General features: G+C 36.4%; 1 protein-coding gene across 1 annotated transcript in view; it reads right to left on the bottom strand.

Moving 5' to 3' along the window:
• Positions 1 to 14,280, bottom strand: part of LOC124594191 (cytoplasmic dynein 2 heavy chain 1) — a 786,854-nt gene that overhangs the window by 275,782 nt on the left and 496,792 nt on the right. The window contains exons 44-46 of the mRNA XM_047132551.1: positions 11,983 to 12,117; positions 7,323 to 7,555; positions 1,153 to 1,266 (exon numbers count right to left, since the gene is read on the bottom strand). Of these exons, the coding sequence (XP_046988507.1) occupies positions 1,153 to 1,266; positions 7,323 to 7,555; positions 11,983 to 12,117 (482 nt within the window). The remainder of the gene's footprint in view (positions 1 to 1,152; positions 1,267 to 7,322; positions 7,556 to 11,982; positions 12,118 to 14,280) is intronic.

The following is a 14,280-nucleotide window of genomic DNA, read 5'->3' as shown; positions in this document are numbered from 1 at the left end:
ATCACAGATGAATGTGGTATCCAGTACATCAGTCAGATGAAGTAGCAGAGCACATCATCCACACATTCCACAATTTTGGTTTTGGACAAGTAAAGATGCTATGCTGCAAAAACAGTTCATGAAACTTTCTACTCAAAGCGGCAGTGGAAATGTATGTGGACGATGAATTTCAACTAAGATATGCACAGGATTTGGTGACAGCAAAAATCCATCAAGAATGGTCCAGTCTTGGTGGTGGAAGCAATGTTCAGAATGGACAGAGAACACCAGGACTTGATGCCTAAACAGCACAGGAACTCAACACTTTACCTGAAGATGACAAGCAGGAAATTTGTTGAAACTTTGCCACAATATAACACTGCCACTTGGCTGATATCCCCAGAAGATTTTATCAGTGAAGTTCACTAAGAAAGCTTCCATTTCCATATTTTATAAATGTGGTAAATAATCCCCTCCCCCCCCCCCCCCCCTCTCCTGCTTGTGAAGCACTTTACATTTATTGGTGTAATGTGGTATTTGTTTACACTAGCTCATTAACTGATACACTTTTACAGCTATACCACTACCAAAAAGTATCAATGACAGTTCAGTAGTAATGAATGATTCAGTCCCTCTCGAATGAAACTGTATTGCTACAAAGTATGAGAACAGTGCCACCTTGCAAAGAACAGTTATCACCAACTAGTGATGACTCACACCTAGGTATACAAAAAGAAAATGAACCTCACAGGATGCCAGCAGTTAAAAAAAGGAGATGCCCAGAATGGCTGAAAAGTGGGCTCCCATCCAATGTGATGCAAACTACAATAACTGTAAATGTGAACTTATATTATTGAGGATCATTCTGAATAGCAACAAACTTTAGTTACTGGTCCAATGACAGACATTTTTCTTGACACTTTTATAAGGCACGGAAGCTTACTTCAAGAAATTTTTTTGTTAAGTTGTTCTTCAGCAGTTTAATACAACACTTCACAGTTGATAAAAATCTATCTATCAGTGTGTTAGGTTTTGAGAAGGAGTCTCTTGTTATGAAAAAATGTATAAAATTAATTTGCTGCAGGATATGTACTATAGTTATTTGAATGCTGTGTACAAATATAAGTCATACAATGTACACTACATAAAAAGTATATAAATATGTGACAGCACCTCTCCTGAAAGAAGTAGTGTATTGACCATATTGAGTAGAGCTGTCATCTGTATATGGCAATCTTCAAGTAATAGGAACACCTGTTCCCCACTCACACCAGCCATATGCATTACCTGCAACATTATTAACAGTTACCTCTCTAAAACATTTATGATATGTATTTTTCCAATATTGTCTATGTAAAACTACAATTTCTGGAATTAAAATACTACACTCAAATTGAAGTTTTCTCCTATAAACACTAATGCAGAAGACTAAGAGAAATCATAATGAAGTGACCGATGCCACAGTTACAATAAAAAATGATCCATCCCTTGTTATGTTTTTGTCCAATTACATGTGGTGGTTACTTGTGAAAATGTCACAACTCGTTGCAATTCACATGATATTTAATCATATATGTAAAAAGTAAGGTCAAATGAATTGTAACCAGACTAGTATATACTGTTAAAAGTATAATTTTAGACATTGCCTTTTACACTTTTACACTAAACATAGCTATTTAATGATAAACTGTAATTCAGATATTATTAAAAATTTGTCATCCAGTAATTACATAAGTAATTAAGACAAAATATTTTAATGTTGTTGTAGCCATGAACATTGATTGCTATTTTTCAGAAGTAAATATCAAAAGTTTTATTATTTTACTATTCTCAGTTATCAGTTTATGTAAACTGGACATTTTGACACCAAATCCGAATGCAATCCGTATGATGTAAAGTTCTTTAATTGTAACTTCTTAAAAACTGTAAATTCAACAATATGATTACTGGAATATATGAATACATGGGCACTTGAGCCCACTGAGTCACTGGTGGTTTGACTGTTTTTTGGACAACTTCTGTACATCTTGCATTCAGAAAATTTTCGAAATCCTTATTAAACTTCAAATACAAACTGAAGCCATATGTATATAGTTTTATTTGAATGTCAGAAAATACCTCACACTCTAGGACACTGGGGTATTTATTATTCAAAGTTATGCATATTTAGTATGATTTCTATATTACTGCAATGATAACGACTTCTTGCGTTAAAATTTTTGGTCTGGATCAGTCAATTGAAGCACATCACAAAGTTATAAATTTTCATGTTTAAAATTTATAAACATTATGGCAATATAACATGTTTCTGCTGCCTCTTTTACACTTGTATAGCCAAGTTAATTCCAGAAATTGCAATGCTTAAAGCAGCAAGAACTACAGATTATATTCCAGGCAGTAGAAAAATAAATTGTAGAGATTTGGTATAAAACTAAAGGATACTTGTTGCGTATCTATGAATGTCATTAAGTTGATGCAGCATAGAAATAACAATGCAGATTGTAGGTATGTTGTATCACCACTGAATCAACTGTGTATATGGTTATGCATCATCTTCCTTTTCCACGCAGTCAGTAACTTTTGTCGAATGAAGACAGCAAAAACAATTAAATACCAACAAGAGAAGAAGATGGCTGCAGTGTGATGAGAAGTATTTTCTGCAAACTAGGGCGTTTGCCTTTTACCACATAATGGTAGCCGATGTTCGTACAGATGATCAGCTGCTTTTACGGTCATCCCAGTATTGAAAGCAGTGACACTGTTGCAGCAAAACATATATATGGTACAGTTTTCAGCATAAAAAAGTAAATAAAATGGACTTAAGATTAACTATAGAATTTCTGAAGAGATAAAAACTGCATGGCTTGGTTCTGACTCCATACTGTTAACATGTAGTCACGGAGTTTCAAGACGACAGAATTGTCATTGTGGACAGTAGGAGCAGATTCAATCCTACCACTAGCACAGTCCGTCCCATTTCAGGTGGGCTGGCTCATGACAACAGCCATGTTAAAATCAACTTTGCTGAAACAACTGGATTAACTTCTGTATAAGGTATATTCTTTTTTTTAAATTCACTGTCAAACTGTGTACAAGGGCACGTTCATCCCTGCAGATGAAGAACATCCCCTTAGTACAAAGCTCAGTGTTTACTTTAAACTGCATGACATCATATCTCTTACCAGATAGCAGTGTGCCAAAGTTTTTCTTGGCTGAATGTTGGGTGCTTGCTGTTTCATATCTGTTACAAGTAAGATAAAAATATTCATGGATGAACTGAAAATAATGCTGTGAACTTTGCAAAGAGGACCAGAAAACTCACAAAAATAAATGATGTCTTTTACTACAGTGTGGATAGCATAAATGATCAGCATTATATTTCAATTTATAGTTGTAAAAATTATTATACAATACAAAAGCACAAATATGAACGGGTAAATTTGGGGTATATGGAAAAGAGCTGTAACTATATAGGAAGGTAGTGGTTAATGTTATCAAAATAATTTTACAATTTTGATCAGTTTTTAAAACTGAAGCATAGTTTCTAGAAGTCAAAAGTACATTTTTAAGATGCCTCTAACCAATTTTAAAACATTTTTTTATCTTTAATATAAAAGCATATACAGGATGTCTCTCCTAAGAGTCATCAGGCATATTTTCTCTGGTGTTGCAGCAGATATTTGGAATTTTGTTTCTGCTTTGTGTAGCTGAAGTCAGCCCAAACAAATGCTGGCCATTATACCTTTCATGTGATGCCCAGTGTTAATGGAAAACATTGGTTTGTTTCCCGTTACAAACAAACTTATTTTTAAAGTGGAATTTTACATTCCCATTTGATGGAGCAGTCCAAAATTATTCTAGTGTGATATTCGTTATACCACATGCATTAACAGGGAAAGTAAAACCTGAGAATTAATGAGTACTCCAACAATGACAGCACAATCCTGGTCAGCACTAACTGTTACTGCTATGTGGAATCATGCTGTTCAGTCACTGCTAGATTACTAGTTACTCTATGTTTTTACTGTTCCTGTTGTAAAATTAATATCATAGTAAACTAAACTAGTAGTATTCTATTGAATGGGCATGTAGAACTCCAATTCAAAAATTATTTTGTTTGAAACAGGAAACAAACTGCATCATTCCATCAATGCTGGATTTGTTTCAGTTGACACTAGCTACATGTCGCAGAAACAAAATTGCACATATCTGCTGAAACACCAGATAAAGTGTGCCTAATGACTCTTAGGAGAAACACCCAGTATAATTCTTTTGACACCACCTAAGAATTCTTTCATGATGGGAATAATAAGTACAAGCAATTCATTGGTGAATGAATGTGACTGCATCACTCAAAGAATGTTAAGTTTTATATTAACATGTGACTTTACCGTTAGAGTAGAGAGGGACCTAACTGTGTCCAAAGAGTGATATAAACTGTGTTAAGCAGAGACATGTTTCCTGTAGTTTGCTGTAGTGAGAATATATTTAGATTAACAAATAAAACAAAGTTGTCAGGTTTTGTTTACATGTTCATTCCATCAGAACTACACTGATGGGCAAACCTTAAGTGTGATGTGTCACAGCCAAGTAACATAGCTCAGTGAAACTTGTACCACACATACAAAGAACTGCTACAATACAGTACCCAAGGTAACTGAAAGAAATACACAATGGGATGAAGAGAAATGACATTCTTACTCAAAGAAACTTAACTCCAAATGAAAATTAATTCAAACCCTCAGCTGCCGACAGGTGTTGTTGATATACCTCAATGGGGACAGCTGAAAATGTGTGCCCCGACCGGGACTTGGAACCTAGGATCTCCTGCTTACCTGCTTACATGGCAGATGCTCTATCCATCTGAGCCACTGAGGACACAGATGAATAGCGCGACTGCAGGGACTTATCCCTTGCATGCTTCCAGTGAGACCCACATTCCCAACTGTCCACAATCTATATATGTAATGTACCTAATAGATATTTGCCCATCTACTCATTACTTGCGCACACTAAGGTGACGATTCCCATAAGAGTTCGGGCAACCTCTGTGCATTTGCACAGACGAAGGTCAATGGCTGGGTAGCCTTCAACTATATATATGGAGATAGTAACTGTTCTCTAAAGAACAGATACCATTGATGACCATGCAGCTTCTGTAGAATAAATCATTTATTCTAGAGAAGCTGCACAGTCATCAATGGTATCTGTTCTTTCAAGAACAGTTACTATCTTCATATATTAACTGCAAATGTTTGGACAGGGTACACTCATTGGTCAATATTACTGTGGCACTATGCCTCTTACCCATATGCATCCTATCATGGGTATATTCGATACTGACTTCATTTTTATTGGTGACAATACACAACCATATTGAACAACTCAGGCATCAATGAATGGAATGAAAGGATTCTGAGTCACAATAGGCACAATAAAGAGATTTAGACAATCATAGCTTTCGGCCATTAAGGCCTTTGGCAGCAGTCAGCAGTAGACACGCACATGCACAAACACACTCACGCAAGCGCAACTTGCACACACATCTGCAGTCTCAGAGAGCTGAAACTACACTCTCTGAGACTGCAGATGTGTGTGCAAGTTGCACTTGCGTGTGTGTGTGTGTGTGTGTGTGTGTGTGTGTGTGTGTGTGTGCGTGTGTCTACTGCTGACAAAGGCCTTAATGGCCGAAAGCTATGATTTTGTGAATCTTTTTCTTGTGCCTATCGCGACTTAGCATCTCTGCTATATGGTGAGTAGCAACTTTCCTTCTCTTGTATTGTTACATTCCATCCTGGATTTTCCATTGTCTGGAATGAAAGGATATTTGATGAATAGACTAATCAGCCCGCTCCTCCATGTTAAATCCCATTGAGCACATGTGGAATGCATTGGGGAGACATATTTCATTACGCTCACATGTGCCAAGGATCATCCAGCACTTGTCAACTGCACTGGTGGAAGAATGGAATGCCCCATCATGGGAACTTCTTGCCAACATCATGGCCAGCAAGGGAGCATGTTGCAAAGTATGCATTGCTGTCCATGTTAATTACACACAATATTAACAACCATGTCCCACCTTTTCTAACATCCAGGGGCCCATTATAAATCATGGTGACATAAGTGTAATTATTGCCTTTGAATAAAAGTGTCATTTCTGTTTGCCTCATTGCATATTTATATCAGTTACCTTCTGTACTATACTGTAGTAGTTCTCTATGGTCCACATATCATCACATCATGCTACTTGGCAGTGACACATCATTTGAAAGGTGCATTCATCCTTACATATTGCACAGCAGTGTATTTGTGATTAAGTATAACTAAATAACTGACAGCAGAGATTGTTACTTTTTTGACTGGTTTTGTAATCAGGAAAGTGATAAATCCTTTTGAAATGTGATCAGATGTTTACAATAGACTTCATTACAGAATATATATGATGTAAAACATGAGCTAAAATTCATAAGTATGTAAAATGGTGTCTAGAGTGTGATGACAGCTGATTACCATAAAATATTTCTACGTTTCACTAGTGTACAATGCAAATTTATTATAATGCATTTACTCGAAAGAAGAAGAAAAACATTCCTTATTTCACAAAACATTAGTGAATCAAAGAAAGCAAATTGTATTAATGGGATATAACCTGTTTCTGATGAAGAGGTGCAAGTTTTCATAAAAAGAACTCACACTGAATCTGCCAAACAGTGTTGGATTTTCCTATATGTGTTTGTTTCAACTGGTAGTGAGATGTTAAACTGATGCAGAAAAAAGTCTCCTCATGTATTCTATCATATGGACAAAACTTCAGGGGCAACTGCATCAGTATATTATAATGTGTTTACAGCAGATCCTCCTATATACGAGCCCAGAAAGATTTAAAAGTTTACTCTTACATACAACAGTTATCACAGACTCTCATATATATTTCACATAGAAAAGTTTATTAAGGAAGTTACTTGCAAATAATAACACCCATTTATCAATTCAGCCGTATCCTTCATCACAAAAAGAAATAGAAAAACACACAATTCATTCACCCTAGCAAGCACACCTCACACACACAACTGCCAACTCCGGCAGCTCAGACCAGCATTCTGATCCAAGCCGCCAGTGTTGACAGTCATGTGTGCATGAGGCATGCTTGCGTATGTGAATGAATGGTGTGTGTTTCTCTTTCTTTTTGTGATGAAGGCTATGGCTGAAAGCTTATGAGTAAAATGTCACCTGTCTGCACCTTAACATGTCATCTTTACGGTAAATAGCAATCTATCTTTACCTACATTGTTGATATTCTGACATGCAGTTAACAAATATCTTAAAAAGATAACACATACCTCCTTCAAATCATTACAAAAGTTTTTGTGGTCATACTGCTTTGTCATATTTGGTATTATTAATTTAACACCATGCAGTGCAGACAAAATTTGAATGGTAGCTCTTCGGCCAATTCCTGCTTGACCAGCCAGAACAAGTGAACCGCAGGGAGCTGACAAAATACGATCAGAACTTGCTATGGTTTGCAGCACCTCTGGCAATATCAGCAAATTTAAGTTATGGCCTTCACGCCCTGTTGATCGCAAAAATAAGACAGCAAAATTTAAAGTTTGCTTATTTATCAAGCAGATATTCAAAGGTCTTACTGGCACCAACAATAATACCATAACAACAGAATATGTACTGCAGTTACAACTGCTACACAGATTTTCATCATTTTTATTCTTGCCTCTAATTATAAAATATTTTCATGATAATATTAGGTTGTGAATTTCCAGAGGTAAATTAGATGCTAGAACAGTAATGAACATATATATCGATATTTAAGTCTAGAAGTCTTACACACATGAGGGCCACACTGCTGATCAAATTCTAACTTAATGAATCTTTCAACCTCTATGGGCTGCTAAAACTCAGTCAGTGCAATGGTACTGAACACAAACTGACTTAGGATATCTCAAACTGCTGTATAAAGTGACAAGAAAATATACAGTTATCATCAGAAAACTTCAAATTCTAAACATTTTGTGAAAGAAAAACTAGATTTACTGGTAGAGATGGGAAGGGCATTACAGATGCATGTTACCTTTCATAAGAAAACCATTGCCATGAAGTGACTGTTGACCTTAATGTGAAGTTAGAATACACAGTGTCAATGCAAACATTTGTAAACTACATAAAGATATACATACAATAGTATTGCTATTTCTTAAGATTTGCTATACCTGGTGAAACCATGGAAGAAGTCACAGAGCACAGTTCCTGAACTACTGATTAATATAAATGTGGAAAGTCTACTACTACAGTCCTGCCTATAGCGATTGTACAGTTCAGGTTTATTTTTTATCATGTTTAAAGCATGTTGGAGGTTCTAAAATGAGCTGCAAAAGTCATATCATGGTTAGTCACAGAAAAATAAAGGTATTTGATAGGTAAGAACATATTTTAGGTGTCATTATTCATTAAATTGTGTTGGCATTGTCCGCAGCAAATATTTGTGTATTTTTCCTCATGCATATCACAGTAAATGTGCAAGGCTGGTTTGATGAGTAATTTTAAGTTTGAAGTTAGATAACAAATGACAAAAGGACAGTTTCCTTAGTTTGATATAATTACAAATTAACAATATCCTGGTTTTTTCCCTTCATTTACTTGTACTATGAAACCTAACTTCTTGCCAAAAATCATGGTTCAAGGTCAATGGCAAGTACCTTACAGAGTTTAATAAGGGAGTTTGCAGGTATCAAAATATGTGATATTAATGACCATATCTTTTGACTGCATTGACTTAGAAGCTTAACTTTTTACACTGCCAAGGGATTGTAGGCAATAGCATGTGATATAAATTTCGACTTTAAATGTCTACCCATGCGTGAAGAATATGGGTCTTCATACTGATAGACAAACAGTCAGATAAATAATGAAAACCAATTTTTTTCATTTTGTATAATTACAAATCAACACCTTTCAGATTTTTTGTTTTACTTCTATTGTGAAACTTTTTTTTTCTTGCCTAGTTTCATGATACTAGGCCAAGGGGAGTCCCCTACAGGTTTTGGTGAGTGAGGTTATATCAAAATATGTGACATAAATGGCTGTATCTTTTAACTGCCCTGACTTAGAAACTTTAATTTTTTACATCACTGAGGGACCATACACTTTAGTGTGTGGCATAGATTTCAACATTCCTGAGAGAAACGGTTTTTAGTAGTTGGACAGACAGACAGACAGACAGAGGGACAATAAAGCGAATCTGTAAGTGTTCCATTCTTATCGAATGAGATACGGAACCCAAAAAATATCTTCAACATGCACTTACGCACTTTACTTATGGCACTCTTTTCTTTTCTTTTTTTCTTTTTCTTTTTTTTTCTTTTTTTTTGAAAAAAGCTTGGCAATATGATACAACTGCTAAGCATATTGTGTGTACCACTCACAGTTGTGCCACTCACAGTTTATGGTCGAAACAGTGAGGAAACATGGCTTGTGCTTGACACCTAGCAAAGACAGCTAGAAACTTGACTGTAAGCCCCAAATCTTGTAAGTCATTTTTGAGGTTTTCTGTTCAACCTAAATATTTATAAATTCACCCTCTGTCCATATGCTCCTTCCCCCTCCGTTCATCTCCTCCCTTCACCCTCTAATTCTATCTTCTCCTCTCCATCTCTTTTTCCATCTCCTTCTTCCTCCTATCTCTGTGCGTCTACTCCTTCCCCTCTCTCTATCAATCTCCTCCTCTCCCTGTCCATATCCTTCTCCCCCTGTGTCCACCCTCTGTCCATATGTTCCTTCCCCCTCTGTTTACCTCCTCCCTTCACCCCCTAATTCTATCTTCTCCTCTCCATCTCTTTTTCCATCCCCTTCTTCCTCCTCTCTCTGTGCATCTACTCCTTCCCCTCTCTCTATCAATCTCCTCCTCTTCCCTCTCCCTGTTCATATCCTTCTCCCCCTGTGTCCATCTTCTTCTTCCCCCTCTCTGTCTGTCCATTTTCTTTTCTCCCTTACTCCCTCCAAGTTCTCAGCCCCCGCCCCTTTTCCCATCTTCCCCCATTTCCAATCTACTCATCTACTTCATGGTGATGCAATTCCCTGTGCCTACATGGCGTGAGCCCACTTGTGCCACATTCCTAGTCTGTTCCCTTGCTGCTTCTCTCCCCTAGTCATCTGCCAATGTACAATGCAATCCATCAAGAGTATTGTGTGCGCAAGAAGCTCAGAAGAAAGACATATCTTAAAGCTTTGCAATGCTTTCAGTCTTTCATTGATTGCCCTACAATTCAAGTGTGTAAATATTTGCTACTTTTACTCCTTCTAGTATTTATATTCCAAGCAAGATTTTCCATTATCCAGTTAATGAACCAAGAATATACACTCCCTTTCAGAACTAATAAACAGTTTCTTACTAGGGGAAAAACACAGTAGAAACATTTTTAACTAACGAACGAAAGTAAAAGTCAGTGTCAAACCTGAACCAGGAGACCAAGAGTAGGCAATCAGGACTTGCATGTACACTTACATGGGAATAACTAAGTAACTGCCGCTTACTTGTTTACATGTTTACATAACATCCGTCACAGTAATATCCAATTACTTAATGAGGCTGGCCATGTCTTTTATTTCTTTTCTCTGTCATCACATTCCGCTACTATTTCATGTGCTGGTTACCATAGTCATTTGCCCATAGCACTTGCAACTGGTAACTAAACTGAATCTTCGTATATCCATAATTAAAACTTGGGACATCAGCTGGTATAATATGTGTTAAAAAATGACATAATTCCTCCAGCTGTATTAAGGTGTTGGTTTTATTGGCAACTGGTTTCAATGTTGTTACAATATTATCTTCAGGCCCTAAATACAACATATCATACATAAACAACGAATGCAACAACAGCGATTTACGAGTTATTATGCAAAACAACCTACCTTGCCCACCGTTCACTACTAGTAAACAATGAAGTTTACCGAACATATGTCTGATTGGCAATACATATGTCCTCCTCTTTATAGTTCATTATTTTAAAAAAAATTAATAATAATTTACAATGTTCCATGCCTATATTATTATCCATTACAATAATGGCTTGTCACTTAAGCTTTTATACTCCCACTTTTTAATACTTGATATTAACCAATAATAAAACGATTGTCCATATACAGCTTCATTTGTATTTAGTGATACCATGTAAATGGCTAATGTCCAGAGTGATGGCATTTTAATGGAAATGACCAAAAATTTAATTAGTTTCATTAAAATTAGCCATTATGTAAAATGGTTATAATAGAATTGTTTTGCACAATAACTCATAAATTACTGTAGTTGCATTGGTTGTTTGTGTATGGTATGTTGCATTTAGGGCCTGAAGATTATGTTGTAACAACATCGAAACTAGTTGCCAATAAAACCGACACCTGAATATGGCTGGAGGAATTATGTCATTTTTTAACAACTAAACTGAATGGTTACAATTTGTTTTCTTTGTTTCCCTCTATGTAATGTTTAATTTAAGCAATGCAATACGTGACACTAGCAGTTAAGGTATGCACGAAAGTGCTAAGGGTATTATAATATTAAAAAGCTAACTCAAAAATGCACATTAATAAGGCTGCATGTAAATATAAGTACTATGGAATCACATAATTGTAGCTATCACAGCCATATTGTGAACATGGGTAATGGTAAACTGATTATATTGCTCCCTTTCATGTTCAACTGTTAGGCCTTCATTATTCTGATCCAATTATGACTGCCAGCCCTTTCAAAGGATTTGGGGTGAATTTCCTTCTGTCTATATCGATACTCTTTTTCATTCATTATGATTTCCATTTCCCTACAAACTCAATTTCCCATGCAGAAACTATTTTCAGTTTCCAAAAGGTTAAGGTTAAGCATTATGTCCTTTGCTATTATGCCTGGAAGTCCTCTTGCCCCTGTTTACATTTCAGCATTTCAGTATCATCCAAGAAAGCATAATCGGATGATAAATAAAGTGTACATACCTAAAATGCTGATACCACTCTGAACTACCGCAGCCCAGTCTTCTGTTCCAATTTTTCCTAGTGGTTTTCCTAGATGTGATTTTGATGAAATGGATGACGCAATATTTACAGATGCCGCAGTTACATAAAATGTGTCTGGAAAAAAATGCAAGATACACAGTTAACAGTAACATCTGATTTCATAAAATTCGTGTAACTGTTGTATTAATACCTGTAATTATCCCCATAAAAGGTCATCTATACACTTCCTCAGCCTTAACATACAGAACTACTATTCATTTATAGGGGCTGTGCATTAAACAGGTTACCATTGTCTCAAATATGGCAACATAGGAAAAAATTTACAAGAAAAACTATAGGAGGGAATACTGAAAAGTAACACCTCTGAAATTTTTATGTGAAAACTCTTAAAGCATTTTAAATAAAACAAACATTATTAACACTCTACATCTTTATTCCACATGTCTATAAATTTATTTCTCAACACAGTCACCCTGTCGATGAACACTTTTATCTCAACAAGAGACCAGTTTGTTGACACCATCATTATAGGATGTTTGACTTTGTTGATGGAGCCATAACCTCACCACTGCATTATCATTGAAGTGAAATTATCAAAAGTGTTCATTACATTTTGGAAACAGATGAAATTTGGATGCAGCCAAGTCAGAATTGTATCTATAGCAACACCTTTTACACTCTCAAATACAGTGGTGGAAAAACAATGTATGAGCCCTAATTTCTCATCTCATATCTTCGTGGTCCTTACTCCAGATGTACACTGGTGGCAGTAGAATCATTCTACAGTCAGCTTCAAATGCTGGGTCTCTAAACCTTCTCAACAGAATTCCTCAAAAAGAATGTTGCCTTCGGACTGCCATTTGGTTTCTGAAGAATCTGCATAATATTGATTTGTTATTCAAACCTACTAGTAATAAATCTAGCAGTCTGCCTCTGAATTGCTTCCATGTCTTGCTAATTGACCTGCTGCAGATCTTAAACACTTAAGCAGTAGTCGAGAATAGATAACAGAATTATATTAGAACAAATAAGCCCTCGGTCACAAATATTAAGCCCAAACTGACCAGGTTTCGACGCAACTATGAGCGTCGTCTTCAGAATTAGACTAACTGTTCTAAAACAGTAGCGTCGAAACCTGGTCAATTTGACTTATATTTGTGACCGAGGGCTTATTTGTTCTAATATAATTCTGACACAGTCACTGAACCTTAGCAGCTATGTTCAAAGTTTTAGATAACAGAAGTGTTTTATACATTGTCTCCTTTGCAGATGATCTTCACTTCACCAAAACTCACCCAATAAATCAAATTTGACCATTTGCCTTCCCTACTACAATCCCTCCATGCTCATTCCACTTCATATCACTTTGCAATGTTAAACTTAGAAATTTAATAGACATGACTGTGTCAGGCAGCACACTACTAATCCTGTAATCAAACATGACAGGTTTGGTTTTCCTACTCATCTGCATTGACTTACATTTTTCTATATTTAGAGCTAGCTGCCATTCTTCACAGAAACTAGAAATGTTGTCTAAGTCATCTTGTATCCTCCTACAGTCACTCAATGATGACACCCTCCTCAACACACAACATCATCTGCAAACAGCTGCAGATTATTGTTTGCCCTGTCCACCATATCATTTATGTGTATAGATAGTAGCTGCAGTCCTATCACACTTCCCTGGGGACTCTCCTGATGATACTTTGGCCTCTTATGAACACTTGGGATCTAGGACAACATACTGGGTTGTGTTATTTCAGGACTCTTCAAGCCACTCACATATCTGGGAACCTATTCCATGTGCTTGCGCCCGTGTTAATAGTCTGGCACCAAGTCAAATGTCTTTCATAAATTTAGGGATATGGAATGTGCCTGATGCCCTTCATCCATTGTTCACAGGAAATCGTGTGAGAAAAAGGCAATCTGAGTTTCGCATCAGCAATGCTTTCTAAAGCCGTGCTGATTCCTGGACAGAAGCTTTTCTGTCTCAAGGAAATTTGTTATATTCAAACGGAGAATATGTTCAAGAATTTTGCAGCAATCTGATGTTATGGATATTGGTCTGTAATTTGCATGTCCATTCTTTTACTCTCCTTATGTACAGGAGTCATCTGAACTTTCTTCCACTCACTTGGGACTTTGTGACAGACAAGAGATACACAAAAAACGAAAGTTAAGTAAGGGGCCGAGGCTTAGAGTACTCTTTGTAAAATCAAACTGGGACTGCATACAAACCTGGCGACACATCTGCTTTCAAATCGTTGAGTAGTTTCT

This window comes from Schistocerca americana, chromosome 2, assembly GCF_021461395.2.
Source record: "Schistocerca americana isolate TAMUIC-IGC-003095 chromosome 2, iqSchAmer2.1, whole genome shotgun sequence".
NCBI classification, from domain to species: Eukaryota; Metazoa; Arthropoda; class Insecta; order Orthoptera; family Acrididae; genus Schistocerca; species Schistocerca americana.
This window is presented reverse-complemented; position numbering and strand designations above follow the sequence as displayed.